Source organism: Typopeltis vanoorti, chromosome 15 (assembly GCF_054136105.1).
Source record: "Typopeltis vanoorti isolate ZY-2024b chromosome 15, IOZ_Tvanoo_1.0, whole genome shotgun sequence".
In the NCBI taxonomy this organism is placed as follows: domain Eukaryota; kingdom Metazoa; phylum Arthropoda; class Arachnida; order Uropygi; family Thelyphonidae; genus Typopeltis; species Typopeltis vanoorti.
This window is the reverse complement of record NC_143563.1, coordinates 107,574,449-107,593,541: the sequence shown is the minus strand read 5'-3', so window position 1 is coordinate 107,593,541 and position 19,093 is coordinate 107,574,449. Positions and strand designations below refer to the sequence as shown.

The 19,093-nt window shown below is 34.6% G+C and overlaps 1 protein-coding gene across 3 annotated transcripts in view; it reads left to right on the top strand.

Annotated features, from left to right (window-relative positions):
- Stacl (SH3 and cysteine-rich domain-containing protein) overlaps positions 1–19,093 on the top strand; it is a 708,284-nt gene that overhangs the window by 363,901 nt on the left and 325,290 nt on the right. For all 3 annotated transcript variants that reach the window (XR_016549521.1, XM_090405477.1, XM_090405478.1), the window contains exon 12: positions 4,620–4,702. Coding sequence is in view for 2 of the 3 variants with exons in the window: in XM_090405477.1 (XP_090261603.1) it covers positions 4,620–4,702 (83 nt within the window). In the remaining variant the exon portion in view is untranslated. The remainder of the gene's footprint in view (positions 1–4,619; positions 4,703–19,093) is intronic.

Here is a 19,093-nt window from a genome sequence, read left to right as displayed (position 1 = left end):
GTCTTTCATCAGAAAACATAAAAAGAGTTCCTGAACCTCCTGAATCAATGTTCATCTATATTGTTTTTATAATCATTTGAACTTATCTGGCATCTGTCTACCCTACTGCAAGGAAAATGCTATATTTAACCCATTCCAAGGAAAGGAGATAAAAGCGAGCCATTAAACTAATGTCCCATTGCATCTGCATCAGTTCTTTCAAATATAATGCAGAAAGTCAACAGTCAAGCCACCACCTGGAAGTCCACCAGTTAACCAGTGATCAACAGGATGGATTCTATCTCTCTTTATCAACAGCAGATCTGCTTGCTGGTATCATCCATTATTGGACATTAGTTATGGAAAAGTTGGTGAAACTGATGTGGGTGCTGTATACTTCTAGTCTATATTTCTTATATAGATTCTATATTCTATATTATATTAATTCTATATAAAAATACTTGCTTTGCATAACACTATCAAAATTTTCATAAAAAGTTATCAGTAAGAAATTATGATATGCTGTTACCTGCAAAATATTTCAGTAAAGAAAAACATTTGTTTTTTATTGTTTGTAATATTAACTGCTCTAGAAATGAGTTAGTTTAATAAAAAAAAAATAGCATTTTCTCCATTCACAAGAAGTTTATTTCCAGAAAATCTGTCTAATACAAGATGTCTGTATGCTCTGAGAAACTGTACAATTTTTTGCAGAAGCCTAGGATTGCACAGAATATATCTTAAGAAATGTTGCTCTAGATATTTCTAAGGCATTGAGTTGAACCTGACTTAAAGGCCTACTTGTCAAACTACTATTTCAACTTCTGTTGTGTGTACCCTTTGGAAATCCAATTGCAATTTCTTATCTTGCTTGCTATGTGTCATGGTGGATGGCTTCCTCTCTTCAAATATCCTACCAATACTGATTAAAATAATTAAAATAATTGTGGGTAAAAAAAAATAATAAAACAAAACAAACTGACCCAGTGAAATCCCTAATTTCTCTTGATCTAAATACCAAGATTCGTGGAGGCTGAGGAGAAGCTATTAATGTGATATGCTTGTACCAAGATAGGCTAGGTGTCGAAAGTCAGCCCAAGAAGAGAAAATTGATCATGACTGGAAATCGGAATGTTTTCACAAGTTAACAGGTTGAAGCCTAGTTAAAATTGATTTAGTTTTCTTTATTCTACTTGAGAATGGTGAGTAGATTAATGTGTTTAAAGTTTTAGTTATGGATGAGCTAGAAGTGTCAATCATTTGAGGAGTAAGATTTTCAAATGAAGAGGAATAGAATATATTGTCATTAGCAAAACTATTTGTGGTTAATAAGAGAGAGAAAGAGATATGAGGTCATTGATGTATGTGAGAGAGAGAGAGAGGGAGAGATGAAGTCATTTATGTGAGAGAGAGGGAGAGATGAGGTCATTAATGTGTATGAGAGGGGGAAGAGAAAGTGAGATGAAGTCATTGATGTATATGAGAGGGGGGGGGAGAGAAAGAAAGAGAGAGAGAACAGATGACCACAGATGCCCTATATCCTAGTATTTCCAGAGAAATCTAAGAGAATCACTAATATTACAAGACAACCAAAGAAGAAACTGGCAATGCAGTCACAATCAGGATAGAAATCATAAGAGCTTAACTTGATAAGAAGGTCAGAATTGATCAAGAGTGACTACAAGTCCAAGTTTTTCCATAACTTCTGCCCAAATGTGGGTAAGGTTATCAAGATTTGCTGTGGAATGAAAGAGATGGAGTCCATATCAATTTGTGGAGCTCTAGGTAGTGGCATTGACCTTTTCCATTACTTCTAAGAGTATTAAGCTGAGTTCAATAGGAAAATAGATTATCGATTTTTATTTTCCCTTCTTATGGATAGGTTGCTTGCTTCGATGCTGTTTAGTAGATGCCAGAGAACTATAAAGTCTGTAAAGGTGATATACAGCAGGTGTAAATTCTGGAACACAAGTGTATGAATATCATCTGGACCAAAAGAGTTATTAGTATCCAGATTATTGAAGATTTTTTCATTCTACAAAAATAAAAAAAAAAGGCCCAAGCAGCCTCAGACATGTGGCAAAGAAGTGGAAGATTATATTCTTTGGTTATCTATGTAAGAAATGGAGGAGAATGATGCCAGTAGGCCACTTATATCTTTAGATAATGTTACTTTGGTACTGTCTGGATTCAGAGAAAATGAAAGCATGGAATTGACCAATAGTCTTAGCAAGAAACCAGAAAACTTGGCTGTTGCTTCAGCAAGAGGCAAGTTTTTTTTTTTTGTTTTTTTTTGGCATTGGACATTTTAAAAAAAATCACTTTTTTTTTAAGACTGTACAGTAGGGTTGAGTGTGAAGCCAGGTTTTTGATTGGAGATATTTAAGATATTTTTAATTTGAAGTGCTTTAGCACACAGTGTGTACTGAGAATAATAAATATCTTTATACTACCAGGATTATTTAAGTTACTCGATCAGAATAGGTGTCTGAATAAGAACAACCAACAAATGTTTATACCGTGAAGCACTAATATGATTAAGAAGAACAAAAATAATAGAGACCATGGAAAGAGGCATAGAAATCCAGGAAGTCATTCCATTTGACTGTGTAGCAGCCAAGGGTGTATAACAGAGATGAGAGAAGATTGATTGATTTGTAGAAAAGTGAACATGGACAAAGTTAGGGCCAGAGTTTACAAAAGAGGAGAGTTAACATCTGCAATCTTCTTGTAAGGTGAGCTTGTCAAGAAATGATTAAGGGTATTGAGAGGAACCAAGAGGATTATTCAATATTTTATTCTATATTCTGAAGGAATGTGCCAGGGAGTTGACAACGGCCTTGACATATTTTTTTAATATGAGTCTTGCACTGGGTCAAGTTTCTAAGGAGGGCAAGATTGTGCAGCTCTATAAGGGAGGTGATAGAACTCAAGCAACAAATTATAGGCCTATCTGTGTGTGTCTGTTGTGGTTAAGTTGTTGGAAAAGCTTGTGAGAACTAAGATCCAGAATTGGGCTGACAACAATATTATCTTTGATGGACAGCATGAATTTGCTAAAATTCATGTTTTAATAATCTACTTACTTATTACAATAAGGTGATGGCTTCCTTGGACAGAGGAGAGGGATACACAGTAATATACTTAGATTTTGGGAGAGGGATACACATTAATATACTTAGATTTCGCAAAGGCTTTTGATAGATTACCGCATGATAAGTTGATAGTCAAACTAGAGCGGATGGGGTTGGATTAGATTAGCGCATTGGATCGGAGACTGGCTATCTGTTTAGTATCAGCAAGTTGTGTATGGGGAGCAATAACCCAGAAAAGGAAAGTCATTAGTGGTGTACCTCAGGGGTCTGTTTTAAAGCCATTACTATTTCACTTGCATGTTAATGATATTGGCAGAGATTTGGATAGAGATATTCAGTTGTTTGCAGATGATGCAAAGTTGGGATGAACTATGAAGAGTAGAGAAGATGTTGTGGCCTTGCAAGAAGACTTGAATAAATTGAGTGATTGAGCATGGGAATGAGAGTTCAATGTTGCAAAATGTAAGGTTTTAAAATTTGGGAAACAAAGATGGGATGTAGAATTGATGCTTGGTGTGGATATATTGTCAGAGGTGGAGGAAATAAGAGATCTTGGAGTAATAGTGGATAAGGATCTGAAACTTAGGGGACACATTCCAAAATTTTGAAGACAAAGACTTCTGGGAATGATACGGAGGACACTAACTTGTAGAAGTAGAGAGATTCTTGTTCCATTGTATAAGGTTTTGATTAGGCCGTACTTGGACTACTTTGCCCAGATGGTCACCTGGTTTTCAAAAGGAGAAGAGATGTTGGAAAGGGTCCAGAGGTGACTGACTAATGTTATTTCTTACCTGTGGAATGTCGAATATGAGGAAAGATTGAGAAGATGCAATTCACAGTCTAATGGATAGGAGGAATAGAGGAGATATGATAGAGACCTACAAGTTGGGAAAGGGAGGAATATTGTTATAGGATCAATGTTTGAGAGTTTTTACAGAAAACAGTAGGCGATCAGGGGAGAACCAGAGGTCATCCCTGGAAACTGTATAAAGAGGGCGTGAGCAGGGGAGTGAGAAGTAGGTTTTTTGCATGCAGAGTATGATTGGAATGCCTTGCCTGAGAGTATGGTGTCTGCAGAGAATGAGTGTGTTTTTTGGCATGGTATGATGAGCTCTGTGTGTAATGATAAAAGGACCTCCTAGATGAGTCTTTCACTCTGTTTGGTCTTGGGGTAATAATAATAATATTCTGATTAGTAGGTAGACAAGTTGTCACATCATTAGTGATAGGAAATTGCTAGTTGGCTGAGTGGGTTCGAATCCTGCCGTGGGCATGGATGTTTGTGATTGTCTGTGGAAATACTAGTGGTAGTGGATGGTAGATGGCATTGGTGTAGTTGGTAGATTGAGTTGTGGAGACAGAGTTGTAGAGTAGGTGTCCTCCCTCGATGAGTCCTTGGATTCCATGGAGGTGTCGCATAATAATAATAATTTAGCTTCTCTTCTACCTGGATCAAAAATAATCCAGAATGGTTATATATTGCTATTTCAGTACTTAGTTTATGTCTGGGTTTATGTTTAAATGATTTTTTTTTCCCCACAGGACATTCTCGGCAGGGCGTAAAATGTAAAATGTGTAAAATGAACATCCATGCAGAATGCCAAGATAAAGTTGGTAAATGCCAGGTAAGGTGTCTATTCTCTATTGGCACATTTCTACAATATATGCTTTATAAAACATGACAGGGTTAGGCATCAAGTTGGTATTAATGAAAATCAGAATTTTTTGATGAGCAGGAAACTCGGGTTTCAATGGTGTTATGATTTGAGATTGTGTGCTTCTTGAGCATCACTGACATTGACAAAATTTAAGTATATGTTTGGTTTTAATACATTTAAATAAAAAAATACATTTGATAATTTTTAGTTCTTTTATTAATATAGATTTTTTCTTTACAATTTTTTTAGTTCTTAGGTCAGTTGAAAGTTTGTTTTTCACTTGGTCAGATGCATAACATTACACATATCCACAAGGAGATGTGTTTTGCATTATGAGAGATACTGAGATAGAAGGGTTGGTAGCTTGCTCCACCTTTGCAAGGAGTCACCCGGTGTTGTACCACTTTACCCCAGTCCTGAAGATACTTTCAGGCGCAAACTTTGTTTGCACACACTTGGACTTAGGTCAGTGTTGAACAAAATTTTACTTTCCACAATAAAATGAATATTCTGTGAAATTCTGATCTAGTTGTATAGTTGTTTTATTCACTACCAATGCATTTCACAGGCAAAAGCTTCATCATCGAATTCGTGACATATCCTAAGGGGACATACAGAATATTGCAATAGTACTGCTTGACATAGTTAGATCATTACTAACTTCCAATTAACTTCTTTTTTTTTTTTTTTTCAAAATTAATGTTATCTGGCAAAACTGAAATATTGTCAGATCTTATATTTATGTATTCTAAGGTGCTTTTATTGAATCAATCCAACTGGATCTTGGTCTTTCTCTGAATCTTTTTTTTGCTATCCTTGCAAAGAACACTTTACCTCCCTCTTCCATTCTGTTTAAGTGACCAGACCACCTGAGATTAACTCTTCTAACACATCCTGAATGCTAACAATGCCAAGTTATTTCCTAATATCCTCATTTTTAATATAATACTGCCATTGATGTAATCTGTTCACTTCTTTATTCTTTCTCAGAACTCTCATATCTGTTATCTCCAATCTTTGATCAAGTATTTTATTTCTAACTGAGCTCTGATAACCGTAAGTTAGAATTGGCTTAAAGATTGTCTGGCATACAGCTAGTTCAGTGTTTTGACTAATTTTTCTCTTATTCCATGTAATAGTCAACTGAATGAATATTCAGTTGACTTTTCACCATACCAGCTTTTCCATTTCTGTTGTCTATTTCTATATTATAGCTAAAATGTTTTGCTTGTTCTACAGATTCTCCATTTAGGATACAGCTGATGTTTTCAAGTTGGGGGTAAGTGATAAAAGGATATATCTGATTTTTTAAAAAAAAATGTGCAGGCTGACTTGAACAGACTATGAGAGAGTGCTGAAAAGTTGTGATAATCACCATGAAGGAATTGAGGTAGAACCATGTAACTTATACATTATTCTACATATTCCCCATAAAGTGGTGTAACAAGTGTATAGTGCTGCTGCATCATTTGCAATCCTCTGAGAGAAAAAAAAATCTTTCCCTTGTTGCACAAACCAGTCCTCAGCTGCAGATATGACTTCATTATCTGTGGGAAATTTTTGTTCCTTTCAAGTGTTTCTCTAAATTTGGGAATGGAAAATAGGCAAATAGGAGAAATAGAGTGGGTAAAGCAGACATTGAAATCCCAAATTGCCTATTGTCTGTTGGTTCCATGAGCAGTGCAAGCGTTGTCCTGCAAAAGCAACACACCTCTGCTCAGTTTCCTGTGGCATTTTTCCTTCAGTATCTCCTTCATTTCCTTCAGAGCTGTTGAATAATCTGCTGCTGTATCAGTTTCACTTTTTTTGATGTACTTGGTAAAGATTACACCTCCATATTCCAAAAGACAATGGCAAGAACATTCTGTTAATATTAGAGATTTTTATTTAAAGATGTTTATATAAATTTAATATAGAGGATATTATCATAATATTAATCCTACCGGCTGTGCCATTATGTAAATATAGGATTTTTATTAATTTAATCCTGTATATTGAAATGATCTCAGTTCAACAATTATTTTTAATTTCTGAGCGTACCTATATATTTATTTATTTATTGCACATGGGTTTACTTGTGCAATAAATAAATAAAAAGATTGGTGCAATGACTTTAACTCTTTCTTTCAGAATCCAAAAATCACTAACTCAAGACCAAATACAAAATAAACACATTTAATAAAACAAAAACAATATATATACTTCAAACAAATATTACATAACTAACTACAAATTTAATTGGATCCGAGGCCTTTTAAAATAAACTTAAGACTAGACTAAACACTTTGTTTGCACAATGACAAAATGTTCATAGCCAGTTTCTTTCTCAGGCAAGGCCCTTTTCCGAAGATATATGATTTTCACAGGATCCTTTTTCAATACTTATGTAGCACACATTAATTCTTTCTGACTCAATTCCGTCTCCTATTTTTAGTAGAAATAACAGTTATATTCGGCGTCCTTAATACAGATGAAACTTCCTAATCAGAGTTTTTTCGAACATTCCTTTAGAATGTAAATAGCAATTTCTTTTTTTTTTTTATTTACTAAATGCTTATTGAGAGTCTTAACTCTTCCACTTTAAAAAAATTACAGTTCTACAATTCCCTTTTCGGAATCTACTATAAATCTTCCAATTAGCGTTTCCTCCGATATTCCTTTTAAAACACCTATAGTAATATTTCCCTTTTATTTATCAATACTCATTCCACATTAAAACTTAATAGTTCCACGATTCCCTTTTCGGAATATACTATTAATTTTCTTCTGACTGTCACATAAAAAAACTCAATTTCCCCGAATCTAAATATCTGCTGGCTTGTGTTCTAATTTTCTTCCGAACACTATTCTTGTTTACTCTCCCATTGCTTTGATACCGAACTTGTCAGCTGTCAATCACACATCAAACTTCTCGGCGAGCATGCGCACTCCATGCAACTGGTAAGCAAGAAGTTAGGTATAGTTTGCCCATCGATTAGAGGTCCCTCGACACTTCTGCGCATGTCAGAAAAAGGAGAATCCATTCCGATAATAGGGTAATCAGTCTGTCTTCTGGGATGAGTTTGTTTATTATTGCAGGTCAGAAATTTTAGCTTTTCTTTTACAAACATTGCTGTTTTTAAAGTATAACTATTTTGCTTGTATAACAGTTGGAAAAATGTATGTAGAGTGTTAAAAAAAATTAAAAAAGGTATAGCATAAAACAAAAATGTAACTAAGTTTATTTTTAAGAAAGTTTTCTATAAAATAAAAATAATTATACAGAAAAACAGAAATTATTTCAAATGAACTTGGATATTCTAAACTTACAGTTGAGAGAACTGAGACACTTTAATGTCCTAAACTGATTAATTATTTATGACTTTTTGTGACTCTTTTAACAAACCCATGCAAAACAAATGTTGGAAAAAATACCTTGTCAAATTCTTTTAATCTTCAGAGTCATCTGAATCGGTGTCCGAATCACCATCGCTTTCACTTAAACTGATCACCAAAGGCTCGCATAATTCTTCGATAATTCCGTCTCTGTCCCAATATATATTTTCCAATGAGGTGACATGAGAGCAATATTTTCCCCAGTTTTGAACTGTAGTACTTTCAATCGCCTGTTCTGAAAGCTTAAAAAGTTTCGATGTCAATATCCCCAGTTATATTGCAATGGCAAATGAAATTTTTCACTTGTGCCCAAACATACTCAATAGCATTAATATCGCAATGATATGGTGGTAGCCTCAAAGCTAGAAATCCATGCTCTTTGAGCATCGTGTCAAATTTAATTTAGTTTAGTTGTGGGCGAGTTTTTTTGACCTAATTAAGCAGTTCAATTTTTCACATATCTGGGGAATAAGAAATGTTATTTGCAGAGAGCCAAAACATAAGAACTTGCTTCTTATTAGACCAATTTGGAACTTTGTTTAATCGAATAGAGTGATATGAAGTATTATCAATTATAGCAACAGCATTTTTGGAAGATTTGGAATCAGTTTTTCTTCTGCCCACTTTTCGAAGATCATAGAATTCATTTGCCCATGGTAATCTCCAATTGTTGAATTGGCTTTGTATAGTAAGTTTGAATTAGGTAAAAAAAAAACCATTTCTCCACCTGCACGCAAAATTATTATGCGCTGTGAGGCATTTCCAGTTTGTAGCACTCCACATTCTTCTTTAGACTGCCAACATTTTTCATAAGTTAAATTACTATCAATCCAAGTTTCATCTATATACACAATTGATCTTTTCTCCTCCCTGAAACGTCTTATTGCTCTCAAATACTGCGTTCTAGATAAAACAATGTCACTTCGCTCCATGATAAGTTTCCTTTTATTCTGGGACTTTTAAAAACAAATTCCAATTTCATGAAGTATTTTCCTTCAAGTTTCTCTTTTCCAAAGAAAATAAATTTTTTCTTTAAACACAGGAATTGATTTCGGAACAGTTGGCACTCTTTTCTCGACCACATAAAATCCGTGAATAGTTCTTCTTATAACATCTACATCAAAATCATTCAAAGCTACGGTTTCGATGGTTTTCTTTCTCTGGCGCTTTTTTTAGGAGATTTACATTTTGGATTACCTTCACCTTTTGATTTCCTATGAATTCTTTTAACAGTCGATCCCGATACGCCTACAATTGCACTTGCACGTTTTATGACTTGAGAAAGGGGAACAAGAAGACAGCCTTCTGATGATTCTTTTTCACAGAATGTCAGCACATTATTCAATATTCTTTTGCAAGAGCTACTGAAATGTTTAACAACAGAACCTGTTGACTGTACTGGATCCATCATACAAATTAATAATAAAAAATAATGCAAAAAAGTGACAACAAAAATCAAGCTAGTACTAGTACAGCGACAGACAAGAAAGCATGTGATTTCGCATGTTGCCAACAATTCGTACATCCTACATTTCTTTCTCCCCTTCAGCATGAATCGACTATTCTTGGCGAAATGCCAAGAAGGGATCTATAAATGGTGGGCGAACTATATAATGGCTAATACATTGTCACCATTAGTGACAAGAGAATGTCTTCATAAAAACACAAAACTAATATTTTAAATTACAATAAATTTGTTGAAAATAACACAACTATTCAAATCAGGTAAGTACATAAAATTTCATCTGCTTTACATATCATTTTTGACAAAACAATTTCAATAACGGGCACATCGCAAGTGCCGACAATGCGTGTTATGAAACTAAAACTAATAAACATTCTAACATAAACAATACGTAAAAATATTCAGAATTTTAAATTTTTTCGAAATGGATTAATTCCCAAACCTGAAACGAGCCCCGATTTTAGTAAGTTGTGCTATTCTCACAGAAAGGTAACAAATTGCATGACATGCTAATATCGGAATTTAGATTCGAGACAATCTTTTTCACGCTTTGTCATTATGATTATTTTTACATTAGTTTCATCTTACTCTGAAATTTTTATTTAAATATTTAACCTATATCTAACAAAACTTTTAATGCTTATTCCTAGATCTTAAAAAATAACGTGATTCTTGCTGATCATTATTTACACTCTCGGAATCACTGGTTTCAGAATCATCTGATGCTAGAGATGATTCAGAATTTACATCTTCTAATTTACTATACTTACAAATCTCATTTCTATATTTCTCAAATATCTCACTTCAATTATTTGAATTATGCCTTAAATCTACAGGATCAAATTCTACAGGTTTCTGAGATTCTTTATCCTTATTAACTAAATTAGAGGTATTTTCATATTCCTCTGGTTTATTTAACTCTAAGTTAACTAACCTATGATATTCTGCTATAATTTCATCCATGTTGGAGTCTATTTGATTATCACCACTCTTACATTGTACATTATCTGAATTATTTACCTTGGGATTTCCAAAATTTTCTGCATTAGGTTTTGTTTTACCCAAATTTATTAATTTTCTCCCTTGCTGTGTATTTGAAATATGAGGTTTAAAATTATTTCCTTTCCTACTATTTGATTGTGAATGAGATGCACAATTGGTATCAGGAAAACAACAATGATCTTTCAATATTTTATTCATATTGTCTCCTAATGTAACTGAATTTCTACTCCCTAAAAATTACTTTTTTAGCCTATCAGAGTGTACATTTATAATTTTACTAGGATTGTTGACATCTTGAATCCCTAAAATTCACAGGAGAAAATTTCTCTAAAATTCTATATAGACCTCAAGTTTTCCTTCCTAATTTTCCAACCCTTTTTATACTAGATTTATCATCGATCAATACTAAATCACCTTGTGCAAATGACTTATACTTTCTAAAACGATTTATATACTGTCTAATTTTCTGAGTACTTAATTTACTTATTTCACCTACTAATCTGTGAGTAGTGGAAAATTTATCTATTACTGTTTCAATACTCATTTGTCATTGTATCCTGTATTAGGAATGACTGAAACAAGTTCATTAGGAAAGATTGGATCAAAGCCATATAAAGCAAAAGATGGTTTTTCTTTGATTGCAGAATGAAAAGTAGATCTGCATGCAAATAATACTTGAGAAAGATGTGTGTCCCAATCGTTCATTTTAGTGCTTGCCAGATTGGAAAGTATTTGCTTTATATTTTTATTCAGCCTTTCACACATACCATTACACTGTGGGTGGTAAGGTATTGTAAAAATCTTCCTAACGTTGAGTAATTTACATAATTAGTGCCTCCGTAGCGCAATTGGAAGAACAACGGTACATTGCGCCCTTCGATTGGAATAGGCCTAAGTTTGATTCTCGTTGCGACGGGAGGAATCTTTATCTGGTCAATTTCAATCGATGGTGAGTTAGCCGATCTCATACGGAGGTAGCAGGGTTTTTTCTCCCTGAAACTCGGGTTTTTCATCCCGCATACATACAAATCGGCCCTTCAGAACACACGCAATTTACAGACAAAAATTACTAGTTGTGGTGGTGTTGGAGGTGAGCAGTAGATGGCGTTGATTCGTAGTAGAGGTAAGGTGTAGAGACAGTTGAAGATGTCCTCCCGCGATGAGTCTTCGGACTCCTTGGAGGTATCAGGAATAATAATAACTGTAACACCAGTTCAGATGTGAAATTTGCTCCTTGATCTGAAAGTAAGGTCTGAGGAGTTCCATATCTACAAATAATCATATTCAAGAACTTTCTTGCAATAGTCTTTGCAGTTTGATCCTTCATTGACACTGCTTCAGGAAATCTAGTTAGCATGTCTATGACTACTAGAATATACCTATTGCCTTTTTTAGTAATTGGCAGTGGACCTACCAAATCAATAGCAACAGCCTGAAAAGGTCTAGTTGGAATTGGAAATGTTTGTAATTGAGCTTTTCCTCTGAAAGGGGATCTTATTTGGCACTTATGGCATGATTTGACATATGTGAATATGTCACTCTTCATACCTTTCCAGATATAACGATCCTTTATTCTTTTTATCGAACTTGTCAGCTGTCAATCACACATTAAACTTCTTGGCAAGCATGTGCACTCCATGAAACTGGTAAGCAAGAAGTTAGGTATAATGGCTGACACGTTGTCTCCATTAGCAACAAGAGAATGTCTTCATAAAAACACAAAACTTAATATTTTAAATTACAATAAATTTGTTTAAAATAACACAACTATTCAAATCCGGTAAGTTCATAAAATTTTAACTGCTTTACATATCGTTTTTGACAAAACAATTTCAATAACGGGCACATCACAAGTGCCGACAATGCGTTTTATGAAACTAAAACTAACAAACATTCTAACATAAACAATACGTAAAAATATTCAGAATTTTAATTTATGATTATTTTTCCTTCAGAGCTGTTGAATAAACTGCTGCTGTAACAGTTTCACTTTTTTTGATGTACTTGGTAAAGATTACACCTCCATATTCCAAAAGACAGTGGCAAGGACCTTCCCTGCTGACTGTTGAACCCAAGTCAGCAGGAAAGGTTCTTGTGAATGTCATTTGAACCTGGAGAACTTTTGTGTCTCCACTCCATTGACTGTTGTTTGGTCTCGGAGTCATACAAGCCAAAAAACGTGCACCTGGTTTCTCAAAATGACCCCAAATCCCTTGAGATGACAACACACGTTCTCTCTTTTGGTCAGCTTTCAAATATTTGGGGACCCACTTCACTGAGTGCTTCTGCATGTCCAGATGGTGGTGGATAATGACCCCAACTCATTCTCTGGATATCCCCAGAGTCTTTGCAGTGTTTTTGGCTGGTATTCATCTATCATCAAGGATCATGGCATGTGCTGCATTGATGTTTTCAGGTGTGATCACTGTGGAAGGTCTTGCTGACCTGGGGGCATTTGTTGTCTCAGGATGCCTAGTTTTAAAATTGGCTGGCCATCTGGAAACTGGGATATGCTGGAGCACAGTCCCATAAAGTCTCACACAAAGTTTGGTGAATCTCAGTTGTGGACTTTTCTTGCAGCATGAAAAACTTGATGGCCCTCACCTCTGTGTCTTCAAATTTCTTGAAAACCTATGACATGTCTTCTTATATATCCTAGCAATTTGATGAAACATGTGGGTTAAAGGGTTTTAGGATAGGATATGCTCTTTCTTGTGGTTATATCACTTGCTTTAATATCATTTTTGTTCTGTGTTTATCAGAACTTTTCAGCCTCCCCCCCCCTCGTAATTCTGTGGGCCAATGTTAATTGGGTTTCAGTTTAACGTTATGCATTTTGGATTGAAGACATTGCAAGCAGAATATTATATTAATGGAAACTTGCTATATATAGTTAATTGGGATTGTAATGGACAGAGAATTAAAGTTTCTGGACCCAGTTGCTAAGGTCATTGAGACAGCAGATCAGATCAATGTAGTGTTGATAAGAGCTCTAACTTGTAATAAATACTTTACAAAGCTACGATAAAAGCACATCTAGACTACTGTGCAGATGTGGTTACTTCAATTCCAAGGTGGGGTTGAGATTGTCAGATATTCGGATAATGGTCCTGTAGAATTGTACATATGAGACAGATTGGGGAATGTGGTTTTCAGTGTAAACAGATGGAGAAGAAAAGATTGATCAAGATGATCAAGTTAGTAAGGAGATAAAATAGAATCAGTTACATAAATCATTCAAGACGTTTTGCAGCTTATCACAGGTGAGAGATGGTAGAACTTAGAACCTTTGAAGCTGAATAAGGATGTAAGGAAATGCGTTCAGGTTCTCACAGAATAGGCTATGTTAGATGTTGTGAGAGCATTTTCAGTTAATATTCAAAGAGAGAGAAAAATGGTATGTATTTAAGCATGAGTGACAAAAAATGGGCAGAAACTCAGAGTTCTAAACTCCCTGGAGGATCGTGATAATAAATATGACTTCATAAGTTGGTTAATTCCTTGATTAATTAGTTAAAGTTTATATCAAGAAATGAGGGGAGGGGATCTGGAAAGTTTTGATAAACACTTAGAACAAAAATGATATTAAAGCAACTGATATAACCACAAAAAAGAACATACCACTAACAGAGTTACAAAAGTAATTTCTGTTCTTACATCCTCGTATGTTCTTGTGGTTCTTCTTCTTCTTATTGTGCTATCTTCTATCGAAGGTCAGCGACCATCTTGGCGAACAAACTGCGCTCTTGTGCTAATCTGAGCAGTTGTGCACTGCTCTTTCCTATCCACGTCTTGATGTTGTCAAACCATGATATTCTTTTTCTTCCTCTAGTTCCTTTGCCACCAATTCTTCCTATCAAAATAGTTTGTAGAAGTTGGTATTTGCTGTTTCTCATGATGTGGCCAAGATATGATGTTTTTCGTTTCTTGATTATTTGTATAAGATGTTTAGCTTTGCCAATGGATTTTAAGACATCTTCATTGGTAATTTTTTCTGTCCATGATATCTTTAGCATTCTTCTGTATAGCCACATCTCAAAGGCTTCGATTTTCTTGATGGTTGTCGCCTTCAATGTCCATGTTTCCACTCCATAGAGCAGAATAGACCACATGTAGCATTTCAGCATTCGGCATCTGACTTCCATGTTTAGGTCTATTGCAGAATAGTGTTCTCATTTTCATGAAGGACTGCCGTGCGACTTCAATCCTTGTCTTTATATCTATTTCTGGATCCCACCGTTCATTAAGCCAGCAACCAAGATATTTATATCTTGACACTTGATCAATATTTTTCCCATTGAGTGTCAGTTTCATTGATGAGGCTGGATGTTTACTGATGATCATGTATTTTGTCTTGTTGATGTTTATATTTATTCCCATTCTTTGGCTTTCTATGTATACTCTGTCAACGAGTTTTTGGAGATCCATAATATTATCTGCAATTAGCACGGTGTCATCTGCATATCGAAGGTTGTTAACAATCTTTCCATTTATTGTGATTCCCTCTGAACATTCTTCCAATGCTTTTTTAAAGATTACCTCTGCATATATGTTGAACAGGAGTGGTGAGAGCACACATCCTTGTCTCACTCCTCTTTTGATGTTAATATCACTGGTGGTAATGTTGTCTAATTGAACAGTAGCTGACTGATTCCAATACAGATTTGTTATTAGTCTTATGTCTTGTTCGTCTAGCCTTATTTGTTGAAGGACTTCTATTAAGTTAGTGTGTCTGACTTTGTCGAATGCTTTTTCAAAATCTATGGAACACATAAAGACGGATTTCTGTTTTTCTATGCATTTTTGTATCAATATTTGGGTACAGAAAAGGGCCTCTCTAGTACCAAAACCATTCCGGAAGCCGAATTGTGTTTCACTTAGAGTTTCTTCACTTTTTCTATAAATACGATTCTGAATTACTTTCAAAAATATTTTTAATGTTTGGCTCATTAGACTAATAAGTCGGAAGTCACCACAGGAATTCGCTTTGGGTTTCTTTGGGACAGTGATAAATGTCGATTTGAGCCAATCTGATGGAAATTCATCACTTTCATATCATTTTTAATGTTGTTTTAATATCATTTTTGTTCTAGGTGTTTATCCGAACTTTCCATATCCCCCTCATATGTCCAGGTTTAGACAGGTGAATATATATGGCCATTTAGCTGGTAGCTATGTACTACTGCCTGATATACATATTTTAGTCTACTAGTTACATAGTCTAGTTCTTGCGTTCCATTGTGGCTTTTTTTGGTGTGTGTGTGTGGGGGGGGTGGAATAACCATGTCTAACTGCATACTTTTGCACACAGATGCCAGCTGAATTTTCAAATGAATAGTTTGCTAACATCCACTTCATACAAGTTTTGCATTGAAAACATAATAGCTGCTATTCCTGAGGATTCTGATGGTGATTGCCCAACTTTATTTTCTCTAACTAATGAATTTTTATGTATATACTGACATTTGCAGATAACTCAACCATTCGTTGTTGTTGTTCAAAATTACTTGATTCAGGCAGTATACAGTGCAGTTTTGAACAAGTATACTGGTCAGTATCCACATGCCTCAGAGTTCATAAATCAACTTCTTGAGGAGTAAAAGCATTTACATCTGAATTATTGGAGTACGCATCCTTGAGCAGTTTTAAGCAAAAATTCCTAAATCACATTGCCCAATTTCTAACCGGCATAAGGTTAAAAAAATCTAAATATCTTGTAACATTCAGGTTTATTGTATAATTAAAAGTTACAAATTCTTTTAAATTAGAAATCAAGTCCTTTTCACCAGTAAAGTACTTATACACTTGCCCAAAAATGTCTACCTTCTACAAGATACATATGTGTGTGTTGTAACCAATACTTGTATTCATCATTGGTTATTTTGAACATGTCTGCAGTATTCAAAATTTTTCAATACAGTGCATTCTTATTGTTAATCTTTTATGCATACTTCTTTCTTTGTGATAATATAATAGTTGCTCTCTCACAGACTCTACACGTTGGACTTTTTTTTTCTTGCAAAAATGGCTTCATTTCCACCTTTACCTTTGATCATGCTCAGCATAACAATCAAGACCAGATCTCACTTCTTGGACTGATGCTTACTCATAGCTTCCTGGCATTACAACATTGTTACTAGAGCATTCACTGCTTAAAAAAACTTGGCATCCTTTTTTCCTCAAGACATTACTTTTCATCTATCCAGCTACTAACTTTTTACAAATTGTAAATCCATCCAACCTTGGAATGTCGCTCTAATGCTTTTAGTGGTATACTTAAGACGGCAAAAATTCTTAATTAGAAGAAGGCAGTTTAGCTAATTGATGATGCCTCTCTCTAGCCACTATCTCACAAATAGTCAGTTTCTGCATTGTCTTTCTCTCTTTTACAGATACTTCTATGGGTGCTATTTGGCAGAACTGGCATCCGACAATCTCTCCAATTCTGCTAAATCTACAATAACACAAGCAACAACTGCTCAACATCCTTTTTTTTTTAATGCCTCTCAGTGCCAAACTGGTGAATAGCTTTCTGACTCAGCCTACTACTTTCATTCATGTTTCATTTCATTTACTTCAGAAAAATTAAATGAAACATGAATGAATCTGAAAAATAAAATAAAAATCAACAGAATACTTTTATCTTAACCCTTACTCACAAGCATTGATTTGCTACAGGTATAGTCTTAGTACACTTGTGTGTGAGAGCAGTATTAAAAAAATGTGCAATTGTTTAAAGCAGTATTGTCCTATATAACAAATGGCTATTTTTTTAAGTAGATGGACCACAAAATAAAATTAATAAATAAAATATAATTTAATACAATATCTTTCATAAGAATATTTGTGGTTAGCGATGAAAAAGAATTTCTTATAAACATATTAAACAGAGAATAGCTATGTATAAAATCTGTATTTAAATGGCATTTATTAGTTACTCCAATGATAATAAGTGCTCAAAATGGTGTTAATTACATAGAGAAGATGTAGAAATGTTTCGGATTTTTTATTTGTGGGGAATTAATAATTAAATCGATGAATTCATTTTGAATTGATTTGAAGTAACTGAAAATTAATTCAATTTTCTTTTGTTCATGAAATATGCAATTTTAACTTAATTTTTTCTCAACATTCATATTTTAAGGGTTCACAGTTATGAACACACCACAAAGTATTGTCTGTTAACTGACGATGATAATATATATATTTAATTTAACTGTTGTCTTCTCTCTACTTATTGAACTCCAGGTCGGTTTACGAAGGACACCAGCACACTGACTCTGAGTATTGATTACAAATGTTGCAGAGTGCTAGAGCATCATTAAAATCCAAATGTAAGATGTGACACCATAAAGTATACTTTATTATTTAAAATTATGAATAAAACTTATTTTTTGGCAGTCAAGGAAAATTTTATCAGATTGGGAGTAGCCTGTGAGCTGCCATTTGGACAGTATTAGCATAAAAGGTTAAGATCAGGAGATCTGTTGGGCTAAGGAACTCTTCAGTCAGCCCAGTAATTGGAGGTATTGTTATTTCTGATAATCAAAAACTTGGCTACTTCCACCACGATGGAGCTAACCATCTCATAATGGTTAGCTCCATTATGGTGAGCATACATGTGCCATCGCATCAATTAAAGGAATATCCACCAAAAGATAGTTTTCATTTTGCAAAAAAATTAAGATATCCTTCTCTGTTCAGATTATTAGACTAATGCAATCTAGTTAGTTGGTTTCCACCAAGCCCATGGCATCCATTTGTTGAAAACTGGTGTTGAAACTTGTTTCATTTGTTAACAACATAATTATTTTTACCATCCTGTGAATGATCATTATTAGTATTATTTGCACCATCTCAAGTAAATATTACTTCCTTAGTGAATGAAATGAATCTGTACACATCAGGAGTGCTCAATGACAAAAGTTTGCTTGTAGCTAATCTCTCTTTTTGAGGTGTTATCCAGTATCAAGATGAGTGCATTTTTGTCTGTAAATTTGAGAAACAGGGAGGAGATGTAGTCTACAATTAGTGGAGATAACTTATAGAAAGACAAGAAGAATATTAAACAACCTGAACACTACCAAGTCTTCTTGTCCCAAAGGCATCACGCCTATTGTACTCAAACATACTCCATAGCTAACACCTGTCTTCTCTCATCTCTTCAATCTTCTATATTCACCTGGCACCTATCACATCTCATGGAAACTAACATGTATCCAACCCATTCCAAAAAAAAAAACGATCTAAAAACCTACCATCGAACTACCAACCAATTGCTATCTCCTCAATCCTCTCCAAAATAATAGAGAAAGTTTTCAATGGTCAACTTCTTCACTACTTGGAAACTCACCAGTTAATCAACAACTACCAGTATGGATTCTGCCAATCCAGATCCGTGACTGATATCTTAGCCAGCATCACTCACCACTGGACATGTGCCATGGAAAGGTTCAGAGAAACGTGTGCTGTTGCCCATGACATTTCCAAGGCTTTAGGTCATGTTTGGCATCAAG